This window comes from Ambystoma mexicanum, chromosome 13, assembly GCF_040938575.1.
Source record: "Ambystoma mexicanum isolate Mex_15411 chromosome 13, UKY_AmexF1_1, whole genome shotgun sequence".
Taxonomy (NCBI): Eukaryota; Metazoa; Chordata; class Amphibia; order Caudata; family Ambystomatidae; genus Ambystoma; species Ambystoma mexicanum.
In genome coordinates this window covers 644,724,057-644,741,785 of record NC_090938.1, presented here as the reverse complement: position 1 = coordinate 644,741,785, position 17,729 = coordinate 644,724,057, and the positions used below count along the sequence as shown (strand labels likewise).

The following is a 17,729-nucleotide window of genomic DNA, read 5'->3' as shown; positions in this document are numbered from 1 at the left end:
CAATAAAAATAAAAGTGTATTGTCCTATACCCCAGTTCGAGACTGAGGCTGTCGATAAACAATAGAATATACTAGACCTCCTCTTGGTTCACAAAGATACATGGAGAGTGTCTCCCATTTCTTAAAGAGGAACCCCCTAAAAGTCCTGTGTGTGCGCTAAGTGTGCACAAGTGGCACCATGTGTACCTAGAGGTTAGCTTGCTGTAATTGTAAAGTCAAATGGTCTCTATTGTGCATTCTTAAATTCTGCACCCACCACTATAGCTTGAGGTTTGCTGCCAAAAGGTGATTGCTGCAGTGAAACAGCCCTGCCCGAGAAGCACACTTATACAGCATCTTAAGGTGTAAAGTGGATTTGATGTAAGAGACCTCACTCAGCGATGAAAAAGAAAATTAGGTTTATTTTTGGGAGTGTATTTTAGGAGGTTGGCAATTTTTGTTGATAGTTGCTCTTATTAGATTAATTGGACATCATTCTAATCTTGCTGGTATCCTGGCGGCAAACCCACCAGGATTCCGGCAAAGGCTATTACCGTTTCAAGCATGCCGCCAGATCATGAGTGCTGCAGTGATGGTGTAAATCCCCATTCATGGAATCCCATAGTACTCCATGAGGGGATTTGCCGTTATTAATGGCACCGGCAATACCAGTGTCAGTAATGACAGCTTTTTTTGCCGGTAGGGTGCCTACCTTACCTCCAGCTTTGGCTGGAGGTAACCTGGGTGCCCCACTGGCAAACCTGTATTCGGCTGGTCCGGTAAAGTGCTGGTATCCATGAATACTGGCACTTTTTTACCAGATGCACTTTTTTTACCGCACTGGCCAATTTATGAGGCCGATTGAGTCGATTTTATATATTGTATAAAAAAAGAATTTGGCACTCTTTTCTTTTTGTATTTTAGATATGTTATTATATGTGGGTGTATGTGTGAAAAGTCGTATTCTTAAACGTTGTCCAAAGAAAGAATAGAGTGGGCACTACGTTGTAAGTTAATTCAGTAATTTAAACTTAGTAAAGTATTTGGTCCTGTCGCCAGATTCCTCCCCGTTGCAAAGGGAAGTATGAAATAATATTACGCTGTCGACTGGTTAAATTGCACCAGTCTGCTGGAAGGACCTTTGTGGATATCTCACTAATTTGCTTTAAGTGAATGTTCAAAATTTTCCAAGAATTCTTCAAAAATAATAATAAGTTCAATTAGTTGTAACCAAAAAATCTTTTATTTAGAAATCTGCATTTGTCTGAGGCCTTTAGCAAGTATTATATTATCCAATGCATTTCGGTCTGTGCTAGACCTTCATCAGGGACTATTAGTGATCAAAAGATAAAGAATAAAAAATAAAGATCATGTTATCTAATATGTTAATAACAGCATACATTTTCATTTAATCCAATACAACATTTTACATTGTACTTAAAGTTTGCTCCAAAATGTACCTGTATTAAACGATGCTTCTAATCTTAGGCCTGTTTGTATTCAATTCCTTATTGGAGAATTATCCAACCCTGCTTCACTCAAACATGCTTGTTTATATTTTGTTATATGCCCTTTGTGCAGCTTGCTTCTGTTCTTGATAATATAAATGATAACCAATGTATACTTTAAATTTCAGCAAATACCTAGTCACAAATGGTTCTATCAACCAGAGTTTCACTTGCTCTCAAAAAGAGTCTTACCTGTATTAAACAGATGTAGAAGCAGCCGGGCACCTTGCTCGCGTGAAAACGCGTTGCTGGTTGCTCGGGCTGCTTTTATAGTGCAGAAAATGGTGCCGGCGCGCAACGTGATGACGTCATCGCGTGCCGGCGGCCATTTTGAAATGTTGAAAAAAAAAAACTTCAATTGGATGTCGACTGTTCCTTTTTGTGTACCAATGTACATATACAAACTTATAATGTGTTTAACTTCTGGCGTATTAGATCTTTTTTAGTTTCCCACATAATTGGTTTCTTAGAGTATTAACTCTATATTCCTGAACAAAGTAAAACCAACTACAATTCACATGTTCCATATTATGGTATAATTGCCACACATAAATTTTAATATTATTAGTTATTTTCTCATATGAATTATTGCTGTTGTAATTCCACATGAGGTTCTGTATATGTTGGAACATGTGAATTGTAGTTGGTTTTACTTTGTTCAGGAATATAGAGTTAATACTCTAAGAAACCAAGTATGTGGGAAACTAAAAAAGATCTAATACCCCAGAAGTTAAACACATTATAAGTTTGTATATGTACATTGGTAAACACAAAGGAACAGTCGACATCCAATTGTTTTTTTTTTCAACATTTCAAAATGGACGCCGGCACGCGATGACGTCATCACGTTGATGACGTCATCCCGTTGCGCGCCGGCACCATTTTCTGCACTATAAAAGCAGCCCGAGCAACCAGCAACGTGTTTTCACGCGAGCAAGGTGCCCGGCTGCTTCTACATCTGTTTACTACAGGTAAGACTCTTTTTGAGAGCAAGTGAAACTCTAGTTGATAGAAACATTTGGCACTAGATATTTGCTGAAATTTAAAGTATACATTGGTTATCATTTAGATTATCAAGAAGAGAAGCAAGCTGCACAAAGGGCATATAACAAAATATAAACAAGCATGTTTGAGTGAAGCAGAGTTGGATAATTCTCCAATAAGGAATTGAATACAAACAGGCCTAAGATTAGAAGCATCGTTTAATACAGGTACATTTTGGAGCAAACTTTAAGTACAATGTAAAATGCTGTATTGGATTAAATGAAAATGTATGCTGTTATTAACATATTAGATAACATGATCTTTATTTTTTATTCTTTATCTTTTGATCACTAATAGTCCCTGATAAAGGTCTAGCACAGGCCGAAATGCATTGGATAATATAATGCTTGCTAAAGGCCTCAGACAAATGCAGATTTCTAAATAAAAGATTTTTTGGTTACAACTAATTGAACTTATTATTATTTTTGAAGAATTCTTGGAACATTTTGAACATTCACTTAAAGCAAATTAGTGAGATATCCACAAAGGTCCTTCCAGCAGACTGGTGCAATTTAACCAGTCGACAGCGTAGTATTCTTAAACGTTGCCACACAATAAAAAAGAAATGAGACTAACATGGGAATTTAAGGGTGCAGACAGGGCTGTCTTCCACCTCTGGCAATACCAACGCTCCACATTCATCCACGAGAGGCCCCGACAAGCTTTAGGCAGGTGCTACACCAAGATACTTCGAAATATATGCCACATTGTGCAGATGGGGTCCTAATGCTTGGAAAGTACATCAAAAGCATTGTATCACATCCCAGGGCAAATACATGGGACATACTGGCCCTCATTACGACCCTGGCGGAAAGGGGTTTACGCCGGCGTAAAGCATGGCGTACCTTTCCGCCTGACTACGAGTTCCCGTAGCGCCATGGTGCTATTTTCGCCTGCTTTTTCCAGGCGGAAAAATCCATGGCGCTACGGGACTTGTTGTTAATTACGCCACCGTAATTTACGGTGGCGTAATTAACGCCTTCCCCACTCCCATTATACCCTATGGGGCAAAAATGGGAATGGGGAAGGGTATATGGGGATTGGGGACTTACCGCCCCGCCAAGGTCGGAATGGGGCGGTAAGTCCGCCAACCACCATGGCGGAGTTGGCAGCTTAGCGCTATGGACCATGGTGCAAATTGCACCATGGTACTCCGCCAGGGTCGTAATGAGGGCCACTATCACATTCCTAATTGTATGCAGCCATTTCAGTCCCTCCATTATCGTTACTTTTTTTTAATGTGGAGATGTTAACCTTTACAAAGCTCTGGATAAAGAGCTGGTCGTCTCTTTTAGTTTTAATTGGGCACTTTTGGTTACTAAATGGGGCCCCAAGCCGATCACTACTGACTGCTAGACCGCACAGGAATCCTGCCGCATGCCTGGAATTTACAGCTGTAAAATACAAATGGTAACAGCCCAACCTCATTCTCTAAGCATTTAGTAGTTCCTTCCCACTGCGTAAAAAATATGCATCAGCAAAGCCAGTACTTTTGGCTTTGGTATAGGCATTGGAAAGAGGGTCTGTGAGGAGTGAAGGAAAGAATGGATTGGGATGAGGAATGGGGGAAAGAGGGGACAAGGGAAGGGGACGGTCGGCGAGTGAGGGAAAGACTGGTGACTAGAGCAGAAATGAGTGGATTTTGAGGGGCTTGGTTTACAACTAGAACCATTTGCAAATGGCCAAGTGTATTTCACCATACAACTCGAATGACACTTTGCTCAACACTTCTGCCATAAGAATGTGGCTACCTTTCATGACAAAAAATGTGAACTGTAGCTACACACATAAAAGACTATCCTCTTACATACAACGTCCAGCTTATTTCCCTAGTGTACATGTCTCCACCCATTCTCATGCTAATTAGATATGGATGACTAGCAGGGACTCGGCCAAGCCCTCATAACCTTTAATAGCCATTATGCACACACGCATATTAGCACCTCGGAATGTGTCCTATACTTCAGACATCAGTCCCTCCGAAAGCTTTCAGCCTACAGCGCATTGGGAACATACCCATGGTGAAAGTCGCTATACAAATGATGAAATGAAATACAATGCCACCCTGCCTTGAAGTAAAAAAAAACTGACAGAGCAGTATCTGCTTTTAGTAGAGGTGGGATATGGCAAGTGGTTCTTGACATTGGAGCTAAATTGTATGCCCACAAGGCATTGCCCATCTGGCACTGAACTGGAGGTGAGCTTCCAGTGATGGCTACTGGGTGGCACTGTACTGTGTGTGACTTGGCTGAAATGGCTAATTCTGTATATATATATATATATATATATAGAGAGAGAGAGAGAGAGAGAGAGAGAGAGAGAGAGAGAGAGAGAGAGAGAGAGAGAGAGAGGGAGAGAGAGGGAGACAGAGAGACAGAGGGAGACATCAAAATAAGGATTTGTGGACCTCACAGGGATCGCAGTGCTGATTAGTATATCAGGAGCTAAAATAAGCTCCTGCAGGAGCTTCCTTGAGGGAACGAGGGGCTTGTGCCTACCATGTTGCAAATCTACCTTACAATTGAGAGGCAAATTATATTATTTTGTCCATTTCATATGGCCCATTATGATTTAAATGTCTTCTAGATGTGCGGTAAATAATGCTCCTTTAGACACATTCCCAAACACCCAGAGTTAATGTCAATGGGGGAATGTTTGTAGGCCAACAGTTGGCCTGGAGAGACAAAAGTAGCTCCTGGTAGCCGTCCGGCTACCATATTAATTACCTAGTAATCAAGCATCTATTCTTGTGATTATATCGGAGCTTGGAATTCATGAGGCATTTTCTTGGATTGTTTCTTATCTATCTCGGCGCTCATTTACTATTTCCTGGCTCTTGCAAACCACCAGTACCACCCATCTTCCTTGGCCCACTTCTCTTTTCGGAAGAATGTTGCCCCGTGGAGGTCAGAGGTTACCACACTTGAGCAGCAACTTCAGTGGTGAGCAATTGTTCTCTAAACCAATGTGAGTGGTAGTTAAAGCACCTAAGTGTTAGAAGCATTCTAAAGCTGAAGAATCAAGTTATAGAAAGAATTGTTTCCACAATGGATGGTGCTTTGCACTCAATAGTTTGTTTTATTTGCATGGCTCACAATCTATAGCAGACTGGTCTTTCTCAATGTGGTGGACTCTGTTGAGGTGGCAGACTCCTGTGTTATCCCAGTTAGCACACTGGATAACCGTAGCCGTGAGTAGGCACTATGTATGCAGGGGTGGACTGGCCTACAGGGAACTCTGGAGATTTCCCGGTGGCCCTCTGAATCATGGGCCTTCATGTCCATTCTTCTTTTATGGAAAAGGGGTTCGGCTTGCTTAAAATATGTAATATGGGGCCACTTTGAAATGTGTTTCCAGGGTCTCTTTTGGTTCCCAGTCCACACAGGGCTTGAAACACGTCTCAACCAAGAGGCAATGAAGCAACCCAAATAAAACAAAATATTGAGCGCAGAGCACTACCAGCTGTGGAATCAATTCTTCCTCTAACCAATTTCTGTTTTGCCCAATACTCCTCCTCTCTTGAGAAACTCCGCTCCTCATTTGGGCGTTCTTACTCTCACCTCTTTCAGGATTACACTCTAGTAAAATCCATGTCTGAGACATCTGTCCCTGGATGAACGTTCTATGTGTTTTGCGCAACTCCTCCAAGACCAATGTAATCTACCCCACCTCCAGAAGGCACAGCCTCCCTCTCTTGCCCTTACACATTTTATTGCACGACTTTCAACCTTGGGGTTTTCTTGAACAGTGATCTGACACAAGCAGTTCAGGAAGATGTGTTCTCTACTCACCCACTTCTTCACAAAATCGTGTATAATAAGTCGCATTATCATTAGTACTTAGTCACCTTGCCTACTGCTCTTACCTATACCTAGGTTTCACTCTGAACTCTTTCACTCGCAACAACATACTTAACTTTGCAACTTGCAACCTTGTAATCGTACCTTTGCCCCCATCCCACCTCTACATGGTTGAGTTTCCATGCACAGCTAACCAATCTCCAAGTTCCTACTTCTGGTCCCCTGGACCTTGCTGTGCTGCAATCCCCCAATACTTCTCAAGTCATCACCTTCACTCTAGCCCCGGCACAAATCGAGGGAATTTAAAAAAAGATATTTGCTGTGTGGTAACCACTTGAAGTAAGCAATGTAGCCGCTGTGAGACCAAACACTATGCTACACAAATCTCTTACCAGGGGGCCGTGCCATGTCTCACGTTGATATTCTGCTTTTTCAGGATGTGTTTGGTTACAGAGCCTTGTGTATACGATGTTCTCACCTTTTATGCTCAGCCAGTACTGTTATAGAAAGTGCTGGAAATGGGAAAAATGTACTCTCGGTACCCTGCCCCATTCGGGCTGGTTTGGGGTTTATCTGGGCTGGGCTAATGGGTGGAGCCCGAGCCCAAGACAAGACCCTATCTCTTCAGAGAACCCGATCCTGGCGATTTGCATAAAAGCAAAGAGCATTTCGGAAACATAAGAATGACCATATTTTGTATTCGAAATGGGTCACTGATAGTTATTCAGAATGAAAACGCGCTGATCAAGTAATGAAAATTGGGCTCACTACCTTTTCATGTGTCTTAATACCCTCACAAGAAAAAGGTATGTAAAATCAAAGACATATATACCTTGCTGGACAGTGTATTCAAAAGATATGAGGCGTGTGCTGTTGGTACACGAACCCCGTAATAAGTTAGCTAATGCTTCAGTTTCCACGAGCGCTGCAAGCATCTTGATATTACAGAGAAGTTAGTGCAATGGTGAGTTTGCATCACGGGTTAAAGTTGCCCTTGGTAGTTTGTTTTGAGGACTGCTGGGCTGGCCTAGATACGGGGAAGAACGACACCGAGACAAGACAAACTTTGCTAGAACCTGCTCTGCCTTGTTCCGGCCCGTCTCCTTCCAGGGTTATAAGTTACAAGCACTCCGCATTTATAGATGCACACATTATGTATGGGACTATAACTGGTCAAGAAGAGTGTGAGGACACGAGTCAGAAGTTGCACAGTTTATTGGCACGAGGATGGAAAGATAGTAGCAGATAAAAGGACACTCACTGAGAAGCACGACCTTGAGGAAACACCTCACCTGATTCGGGAATTAGACACCATTCTGACAAAGGAGTGAAATGACGTTGGCAGGCAACACGAGGAGTCAAACAATGATGGTAACCTTTGTGGGTGACAAGATTCTAGACTACGTTTCAACCATTTTCCCTGACGAAGACCTTGTTTAGGTCAAAACACGTGCCGGCTGTGGGTTTCTTTAATAGAATAAATCCTGAAGAAATGTCTACGTCTGTCATAGGACAATGAATGTATGGAATGATGTGATACATAGCTAGAGTGGAAATACAAATTCAATGAAATGTGCATATGTCACTTCAGGATATGTTCACTTCCGGTGACGTCACTTCCCAGTGTGTATAGTGGTACTTCTCCCCTTTGTAGTTAAGTTAGTTTCCCCAAAAAACAGGAGATACACTATATATTGATAAATCCCCTTATAGGATTTTGATATTAAGAAAAAGCTCACTTGGCTCCTAGCCCCACATAATGTGCAAGAATTGGGCCAATAATGCTCTGTACAGTGGTCTGGAAAGCTGGTGCCAGCAGCAAGACCAGGGCAGAAGAACTCAACTGTTATTTTTTGTAAATGATATAGGCAAGGCATGGGGCTGTGGCAAGCTTCGGCCCAGTTTGTGAAAGCCAAAAGCAGGCATGGTGGGCTATGCATTGTGGAAGCGTTAAAGCTTCAGAGGTCCGCCTTTGCAGCAAGGAGACAGCTGGGGTGGTGCGGTCTATACATGGAGAGAAAAGGAAGGGCGTAGTCCAGTGTGAGCATTTCCATAGTATATACTTGCTGTGAGAAATGATATATATATATGATAGGTTATGTATAACGCGCTTAATACCCAGCGGTTGGTTTCTACGCGCGGACTCGGGGATCGAACCTGTGTTGCTCCTCCAAGGCGAGCACGTTGCGGCTGAGCTATCTAGCCGGCAATACCCAATAACGGGGAAATGGGAAGGGACATGAAGCAGTCCCTATGGTGGTGTATGGCAGCAGAGGCCTCTGTGAAACCTAAAGGTGCAGCCGCACCTGCAGCTGCAGTCCTGTTTGGCACCTCCCCAAATCATGCACGAATGCAACCAAATGAGAATGGCTGTCCTAGTACCAAAAGTGGGGTCGAGGTGACAATGTGCGCGCGAATTGGGTTCATTGAGTGAGCGCGGAGAGGGGCTTTGCTATGCCTGTGTCTGTGTGGGGGACTTCGTGGGCGGAGATGTGCTACAAAACATAAATAATAGTGTAGCCCCCGCCGTAGAAACCCTCCGTTAAATTAGGGGAGCTCCGCCGTCCAGGGTCTGGGAAGTAGACCCGTGAACGCCCAGCCAGCCTTGCCCAGACTCCACGAGTCGACATTTCATGTGTTCCTGTTGGGAAATTATGAGAACAATTTGCAATAACAGGGCTTCCCGCTACAAAGGTATAATTACAATAACGAATCGCCGAACAGTTATGAATTAGCAATGAAATCAAAATATAATTACTTGTATATCAAGTGAGAAAGGAAGCCAATAACGTGGGGAGCTCCCCCCCCTCGGCCCCCCCAACTCTCTGAGAATGCCTTCTGTCCAGGTTGCAGACCTGTAATCATGATTACAAGTATTAAAGCAATGTTTGGCTGGAGCCAGGCCATAAAACATGGAATCCCTTCCAGGACTGGCGGTCCCCCACTCCAGGTTGGGCCTCAAGCGCGAGGCCTAGTCTGTACCGGCTCCAGGGCCCCAGCGCCATAAATTACCTTTACATCTAAGGAGGGATAATTCTACAGCACCCCCTCAGCAGAATACATAAACGCATGCAATGGAGAGGGGGGCAACAACCCAGCTATGAAATCTCCAAATGCGCCCATTAACTCAAAGGCCGGCACCGGCCCATTCACGCCGCTGCCGAGCCGAGCCGCTGCTACAGGGGCGCCTGCTCCCTCATTTCCGCCTTTAAACGAGGCACCGAATCCCAGAACGCGGCCAAGGCCTCCTTTCCTTAGCATAAAGCCCTTTCAATCAGCTCGTTTGTGGTTATAGGAGTTATTTACAGGAACGCCCAAGAATGGCGGGTCTAGGCTTGGAGAAGCGCGCATTATTTGAAAAGGGCCTGGATACAACATGAACAATGGCGCCTGCAGCCGTGCACTGAGCATTCTTCAGATGACAAACGATTCCTAAGTGTTACGCACGGGAGAGGGCCGGGCCAAGGCGAGTGCACGGGTTTCTCTTGTGCGGGGGAACTGCCCTGGCTCTCGCCTTCCTCTCCCGAGGCAGAGATGGGAGCAGAAGGTTCTGGCCATCATGGCCGCTTGCCTTCCCCTGGCCTCTCGCTTCGCCATTTTGATCTGCTTTGTCAGAGAGCCTCTGCACCCACACACCGCCTCTGCACCCACACACCGCCTCTGCACGCCCCCACCCCCCCAGCCCCCAACACATGCAGGAGTCGGGCTTGAACGCCTCCCAAATTTCTGCTACCCCGAGAACCCGGCTGTGACTTTGCAAAGACGTAATATGATTTATGTTTGTGTGTCGCAGGGAGCGATTCCTCGGCTGGCCCCTTTTCATTCGAAGCCTCCTTTGATATAGGAGTTTTCGGTTTAAGATTACATGTTGGGAGGAAGCTCTCTCTAGAGGACGCGTGGGCGAGCGGCGAGAAGCCACCACGGGCCCGGTTCCTTGCGCCCGGAGCCCACCCTTGCCCAGCCCTCCGAGGAGGGCGGACGGGAGCGGCGAGCGCAGCTCCAGCAGCCGAGCCAGCATGCCAGCCTAGCTCTGTGGGATGGTGGCACATATCACCCCGAACCGACTGCAGAGCCCCTCCCGGCCCCCGTAAAGAAGAATGCCCCATTTCAGAAGCCGCGAGCAGCCGCTCTACGGGCCGCGGCGCCCGGCCTGCAGTATTTGACCGCGCTACGGCCACACACTTCAAATGCCGCCCCGGTTCCGATGGCCAAAAAAGCCCCTCCATGAACCTTACTAAATGCACATGAAACAGCATAGTAACATTACCGCGAAATCTGACAGATGGGAGAAACGCGCTCCCTAGAAATGCGCTAACATTAATTACATTGCCTGTACTGCTCGACTAAAAAAGACAGGTATAGTTTCAAATGTATTTTAATTTAAACAATGTGTAGAAAATTAAAGCAAAGGTGTAATTTGTAAAAGGACAGCGAGAAACTACTTACAATGTCACCGCCCGTGTGCGCGGCGCAGCTTCTAGCCTCAAACGGAAATAACAAGGCACGACCTTTTCGTGTTTTGTTATAAAGACATTTATTCTATGAAAATAATGTGCAATAAATAATTTGCCATTTACTATTAAAGAATCTCCATAAATAGGTCTACCTCTAAAACTGAAAAAGTGGAACCGTTTTGCCTCGTGCGGAGTCTAAAATCACGGCTTGCTTTTCCTGAGAATTCACTTGAAGCGTCTGCAATCGGGCTCGTCCGCTGCCGTGAGGGGTCCGCGGTCGCGGGAATCTCTGGGGGGTACCTGAATGTCGGGAGCCCGCGATGGGTGGGCGGCGGGCGGTTCTAGGGGAAGGACCACGGCTCTGGGAGTCTGGCCGAGTCCCGGGGTCACTCCACATTATGGCGGGCTGAGGGCGGCTCTACTGGAAGTGCAGATGCTGCAGGTCTATAGAGCACAGTGTGCTGGTGAAGAAGTCCAGGTCCTCCTCGGAGAAGTGGACGGGGCTGTCCAGAGAGCCCTGCAGGCTGGGGGACAGGCCCTCCGAGAGCTGCAGGCAGGGGTCTGGCGAGAAGAAGCCCAGGTCTGGCAACAAAGCGGCGGCGCCCTGCGGCTCGGGGAAGGCATTGTCTATGCCAGCTGCGGCGCCCAGCTCCATTGTGGACGGGGACTGGGTGGTGGGCGTGCGGGGCTCGGGGCTGAGTGGGTCCCCGAGGGGGGTGGGCAGCTCTCGCGGGGGCGAGCTGCTGCCCTCGTCCTCGCAGTCCTCGTGGCCCTGGAAGGGCAGCTCCCCGTCCTGAGGGTCCTTATGCTGGGTCTGGCGCTTGTGCTTCATGCGACGGTTCTGGAACCAGACCTTCACCTGCCTTTCGGTGAGGTCCAGCAGGGCGGCGATCTCCACCCTCCGGGGCCGGCACAGGTACTTGTTGAAGTGGAACTCCTTCTCCAGCTCCAGCAGCTGGGTGTTGGTGTAGGCGGTGCGCAGCCTCCTGGAGCCGCTGCCTTCCTGCAGCCCCTCGGTGTCTGCAAAACACAAGCCAAGCAGCCATGAGGGCGAGAGAAAGAGCTTGAGCAAACACACAGCCACAGAGCCCCCCTGCCCACAACGCTGCGCGCCACGGCCACACGCACACACCTTGCGGGCACACCGCATTCGCTCAGAATGAACCGGAGGGCACCCCTGCTGAGATGGCCTGGCACCCTTCATTTACCACATGCACGCCCTGCATGGACACAAGGTTCATTTACGGGCTCCCAGCCGGGCAGGGCTGGGGAGTGCTGGCACCATTTCATAAATAATGCCCGGGCACCTCAAGGATACAGGCCTCCTGCCAACCTTGGGTCAGGGCCCACTTGAGTTGCCCTTGTAGCCTTCGTATAATAAATGCCCAGTGAGCAGGGAAAGGCTGCAGTCACAGGATGCCCGCACTGGCATAATTCAGGATGCGTGCAAGTGCATCTGGACAGAGCCGTTATGCCATGTTATTAAACATTGGATTCTGTTGACGTGAGGAGGTTCGGGGACACAGGAATAAACAGGACGCCAGCTTCCCTTTTGGGGTGGGGGCTAGATTGGAAAGGTGCAGCCTGCTCCTCTCGTGCCGCTTTGCAGCATTTTAGGAGCCTCTGTAAAGGCTCCAGCCTGTGATAGCCACGCCGTCATAAGTATACCCCCACCCTCAAATAAGAGAACACACAAAGGGTTCAGAATCCCCTGAAACAGGGAGGGGGCCTGATAGAGGGACCCAGAGAAATGCCGGTCTTAAATGGCGGATATGTCACCCGCAGTCCAGGAGAAAGGGCTTTACCTGTACCAAAGACTACACCCGCGTGCAGGAAATCCCTCTAAACGCAGCCATGGCCGCGGGGAGCCCCCCAGACTAGGGGTGCCAGCAGTATCCCAATGCAGCGTGCACCGAGATGACAATGGCCCTGCTCCCCTGTGCTGTGTGTACCTACCTTCAGGAGATCCTGCAGCCGAGGCCGGTGCCGAGGAGGACGGGGAGGGGGAGGCCGAGCAGGCCGGCGTCGGGGCGCTCTTCTTGGCCGACTTCTTCTCCTTCATCCAAGGGAACTCTGTGGCCAGAGGCCCCCCCGGAGGGGCCAGGGCCGGGTGCGGGGGCTGCTGGCTGCCGCCATTGAGGGCCCTCTTCTGGCCTCGGGCTCTGGGCTGGGTGCTGCGGCCGCCGAGGAGGCTCGGGCTCAGGCTGGGGATGCTCTGCTCGAAAGGAGGAGGAATTAACGTCGCCTCCTTGATTGATGAAGTTTGAAATGTCTCCAGGACAGCGGGGAAGGACGTCAGGCACTCGGCGAGGGAAGGCTGGCTGTTGATAAACCCCATCTCCCTCTCGAATCCAAAATTCATGGCTCTCCCAGGGCCAGGCCGGGGAGCAGGACGCGGCCGGGCCCCTAGCCTGGATGTGCCGGGCCCTATCCACGCTATATTGCTGCTAATACGGGCGGATGGGGACCTCGCTCTATTAAACTGGAGGCTAAGGCGAAATTGCAGCCAAATCCTGATCACGTGAGCAGCCCTGACCAATGGCAGCCGCGGCCTGGTGGAAAACAGAAAGCATTATTTCCTTTAATTGATTCAAAAAATCGAGGGGAAGCATCCCCAATGTCCCATCCCCCCACGACAGGCCGGGATCGGGTCAGATGGGGGCCTAAAATAGTCTATTATATTGCGACCCCTCCCCCGCCCCCTCCCAGGTGTCAAGAGAAGCAGAGACGGAGCTGAGCGCCAGTGGCTCTGCCAGTCCAGGAATATTTCCCTTTTAACCGTTTCCTTACCTGGGCACAGTGAAGGCAGGAGGGCGGCGGGGTGATTAGCGCAATCTGGCAGGCAGGGCAATTAAGAAGCCGGGCCATAAATCTTTAAAGTTTTGACACTGAGGCGAGGGGGGTGGGGGGTGGCACAATGGAAGCAATGGCTAGAAAAGAACTTCCAGAAGTTGAGGCATGGACAGCCCGGCAATGGTGGAGGAGGAAACCTCAAGTAGCCCCAATTATATACAACCAACAGAAAGAGAGGGCAAACCCGCCCTTTGAACAAGACTACCCAAGACAGGGAGCCGAGGGCACGGGGACCGAGCGCACCTCGCCCAGGAGCACGCAGGCCTGCCAGTCTGTAAGTATATGCCATGGGCCTGCCCACTTCTTTCTCAGGAGCAGCGATGTCCTCCCAAGTGCAGGAGGCCCCTGATATTTGCAAGGCACAGGCTAGGCTGGGTGAGACGGGCTCATGGCGTTCAGCCTGTATCCCATGGAGACAGGAGAACCGCCAAACTTTCTTTCTTGTTGTTGTACGAAATGCATGCGATGGGCCCGAGTGGTAAAGAGAGGCCGGGTAGAGGCCAGAGGCGGAGGGCGATCAATCTCCGACAGCCCAGCTCCCTGACAGCTCGGCCTCGCTGCACACTAAAGAATTGTGGCCTTCGCGAGAGCCGGCGAGAGGACAGCAAAATAGACCAACCCAGCAGCAGCAGAAGAAGAGAAAATGCCCCCACAGAACAGGCACACCCTGCTTTGGCAGACGAGAGAAAGAAGCGTATTTAGAGAGAAGCCAAGGCGCCGGGATTGTATGTGACTCGGGCTGTCCTTTCTCATTTCACAGCCTGCCCACCCCCTGCTCGGCTTCTGCCAGGGCGAGTGGGAAGCTGGAGGCCGCCGCTCGGAGCTAGGAAGCGATTGTCAGTAGAGTGTGTGTGGGTGGGGAAGCCTTAAAAGAGAGAGAGAGGCCCGGGCTGGAGCCCAAGAAAAAGACAACAGCATTTTACAAACGAATGGCTGCAAGTGAAACGCAATATTTATGTAGCTCTCAGGGCCCAGGGATTCCCTAACTTTGCTTCTGTGCTCCTCCCAGTTCCTACCCGGCCCCGCTTTCGGAAACGAGCGCACACCCCTTGAATATTGGGCAAAGAAGAATGTTCGAGATACATGTATTTCGGTCCTTTAAAATTCTCACACCATGCCACACCTCCGTGGGACAAATGATCTAAAAACGGATGAAACATCCCGAGATTTCGGGGCCTATTCGATGTGAAGTGTTACTTGGTTTGGGTTGACATTGGAGTCTAGACTTAGCTCCCGATTTTTCCACTCGCATTTGGGCAAACAAAGGAGGGGGGGCTGGTGAGCTCACTGGCAAAGGTGAACCCCCTTCTCATCTTTTCTCCCCAGCCAAGGGGCGAGGCGAGGGAGGCGATGCACATTCCGTTCGCCTGCCGCAGTCTCCGGGAATTGTGTAAACACGCAGTGTGTGGGAACTTCGGGGGCGGGGGGAGGGAGTGGGGAGCAGCCAGGGCCTGGGGCCCAGGCGGACATCTTCCTCTCCGCCTCTGCGTGGCTACGTTCGCGCTCTCGCGGAATTTCCCACAGAGGGCTGGAGCCGTACAAAAAACGAAGCAACATGGCGGCCACGTATTATGCAGGACCCGAGGAACTCAACCAGAAAAGCCGACTTGGCCGCCGGGGCCGGCTGGGTTGCGGGCCCCGGGACCGAGCCGTTGGGCAGGCTCCCTCCTCTGCCCCTCGTCTCCGGTCAGGGAGCCCATGGCTGGCAGCGCCCAGAATCCGAAGGCGGCGGCGGCTAATTGGAGAGCTGAAAGGGCATCTTTCTGCACCCGGGCCTGGCCGCCGCATCTGACAGCTCTCCGCCATTTCCAGCCCATAAACCTCCCTGTAATTGCTAGCCATAAAACAAGGCTCCTCGGAGCCAGGCACCCACGCTCCCCTGCTCTGATAAGCTACACCCCCGTTCTCTCGTCTTCCGATACCCATGTCGTATAGAATACGCTTGTACTCGCATCTCCGGTTTTATTTACTAGTTTAATTTCCCCTCATCACTTTTTTTTAACGCAGAGCCTGAAAATTCGGGGTCTGTTGTGAGTAATGGCTTCTCTTTGTTTTCATTTCAGACCCATTGGCTGCCCTGCTGGTTGGGCACGTGATGTCTCTCTGTAGCTGCAGACAAACTGTGAACTTTATTCTGCGTGGGAGAATATTTCACGAAAAACAAACCCCCCGCCGGCCAGAGTGTGTGGGGGGTGGCGGATGCTGGCCTAGTTGTTAATGGGTGGGGGTGCAAATCAATATTATGGTCATATCGCCTACGGGAAGCTGTTTAGCCCTATACATGGGAAAACACGGACAAGTACTTCAGTGCCAAACTAAGCGAACAAGGTAAAATTTCAAACATAAACTTTTATTCAAGATTTGCTCAACAGACAACCTTTCCAGCAATAAAAAGAAAAGAACTACAAAATCAAATAAAGGAGAGTTTGGGGAAGAGGGCAGCTACACTTCTTCTAGTCAGGAATACACGTTTACAGTCTGCTTTCTGTCCTCATGCCTCCATTTGCAGCCTTACATGGTTCAACGGTACACGGGCGTAACATAAAACGATTGGTCTCTCTAAGTAAGGTACACAAACTAAAATGAAACAGTTTTTACGACAACAGGAACACAACGCTCTTAGTGACAAGTAAAGACTAAAAAAGTACACTTCCATTTTTTCATATAAATACATAATGTTGTAGGAGGGATAAATAATACAAAAAGGAAAATAATCTTAACTGGCAGTAAAAACCAATAAATATATCATATGCATGTTCACCAGAACACACGCACACACAGATCTGAAAGACGTTATTGTTCAGTTGGCTGAACGCCGCTCAAGAAAACTGTTTTCACTCATTAAATGTAAACTCTAAGTGCAACAAACTGTGTCCCCAAACCTGGAAGCACTGGCAGCTACTGGGTTAAAAAAAAAACCCTGCTTCCCTTAGGGGACACACTGCTTGTTAAAATATACCCTGTTTTCACGTTAAAGTGGAGCTAGAGAAATGGAGAACTTTAGTGACGCGTCTGCATTCTTTCTTCAAGAACCCCTAAGGACATGAACTCGGAAATGTAATGAAGACGTCACCTTTCGTGGAGTGAGAGGGGGTGCGAATGTGGGGGCGAAATATTCAGACTTGACAACTTACTGCCCCAGAAATGTTCCCAGTTGTGATGCAGAAATGCTTTGTTGTGGTTTTTCCACAATCCGGGGGGGGGGGGGGGGGGGCGCGCTGTTTTAGTATAATAGGGTAGGTGCCTACACATACGTACTTACATAACTGGTCATTGTGGCCCCATAATGCCATCTCGTGGTCCTGTTGAGATGACAATAAACAAATCAAGAGGCCCATGCCCCAGCTGTTTTTGTTGTTTGTATCAACAGAGCGGCGAGGCGGTATCATTCAACGATAACACTCATTACAGCTGCTGCATTTTGCCATTACACGAACAAGTCAAATAGATTCTAAGATAACCTCGTGTTTGAAATCCATAATTCATGAGAGTGATGTCATTCCCATGAATTAAGGGGTTCGAATCACCGATGTGTGTGCAATAAGCGTAGCCATATATTTAACACATACAGTAAACAAAGAAAGCAACACAGGGTGAAGCAGCCCCGTGTAAAGACTTCAAAGGTCAGGAATTACACTGTCTTGTGAGTGTGGCTCGTTTTTTTGGAAACTGCTTAGCTTTAAAAAAACACGTTAACCATTTAGAGGCTGTGCTCCTGCGCGGCAATCACTTTTCTGGGTTACATAGTTCATAGTTTTACATCAATTTGGCCTCTCCCCGAGGGCCTGGTTTACAGAAATGTCTTCAATGGGACTTTCCCCATGTGAAACGATTTGTGTAAATCAGGCTCTGAATGTGTTCAACTATTGCACACCTGCGTGCTATGCGTCCCATGACACACATTCCTCATAACACAATGACCACAATGAGGCGTGTAAGATTGGCTCTGCAGGCACCTACCTTCCTGACCGTACTCCATGATGTGTTGCCTAAGACTTAACCGGGGGGGGGGGGGGGGGGGGTGATATGCATACACACACGCGCGCGCAGGCAGAGGTAGGTGTGTGTGTGTGTATTCATACGTGTGGAGA

The 17,729-nt window shown here is 48.4% G+C and overlaps 2 protein-coding genes across 10 annotated transcripts in view; both read right to left on the bottom strand.

Annotated features, from left to right (window-relative positions):
- Positions 1–10,079: 10,079 nt before the first annotated feature.
- Positions 10,080–15,064, bottom strand: HOXB2 (homeobox B2). Its single transcript, XM_069634608.1, has 2 exons — positions 12,742–15,064; positions 10,080–11,805 (listed from the first exon to the last, which is right to left on the bottom strand). Exons 1-2 carry the CDS (start codon positions 13,145–13,147, stop codon positions 11,204–11,206), a joined length of 1,008 nt encoding a protein of 335 aa, XP_069490709.1. The 5' UTR covers positions 13,148–15,064; the 3' UTR covers positions 10,080–11,203.
- A 903-nt stretch (positions 15,065–15,967) lies between these two features.
- HOXB3 (homeobox B3) overlaps positions 15,968–17,729 on the bottom strand; it is a 67,458-nt gene continuing 65,696 nt past the window's right edge. For all 9 annotated transcript variants that reach the window (XM_069634602.1, XM_069634605.1, XM_069634601.1 and 6 more), the window contains one exon: positions 15,968–17,729. This exon is cut by the window's right edge. The gene's annotated coding sequence lies outside the window, so the exon portion shown is untranslated.

Bases quoted from the DNA above. Each gene is read 5' to 3' on its own strand.
- HOXB2 (XM_069634608.1), bottom strand. From the start codon at position 13,147: ATGAATTTTGGATTCGAGAGGGAGATGGGGTTTATCAACAGCCAGCCT. The intron at 11,806-12,741 runs GTAGGTACACAC...TGTGTTTTGCAG, and splicing joins GGCTGCAGGATCTCCTGAAG to ACACCGAGGGGCTGCAGGAA.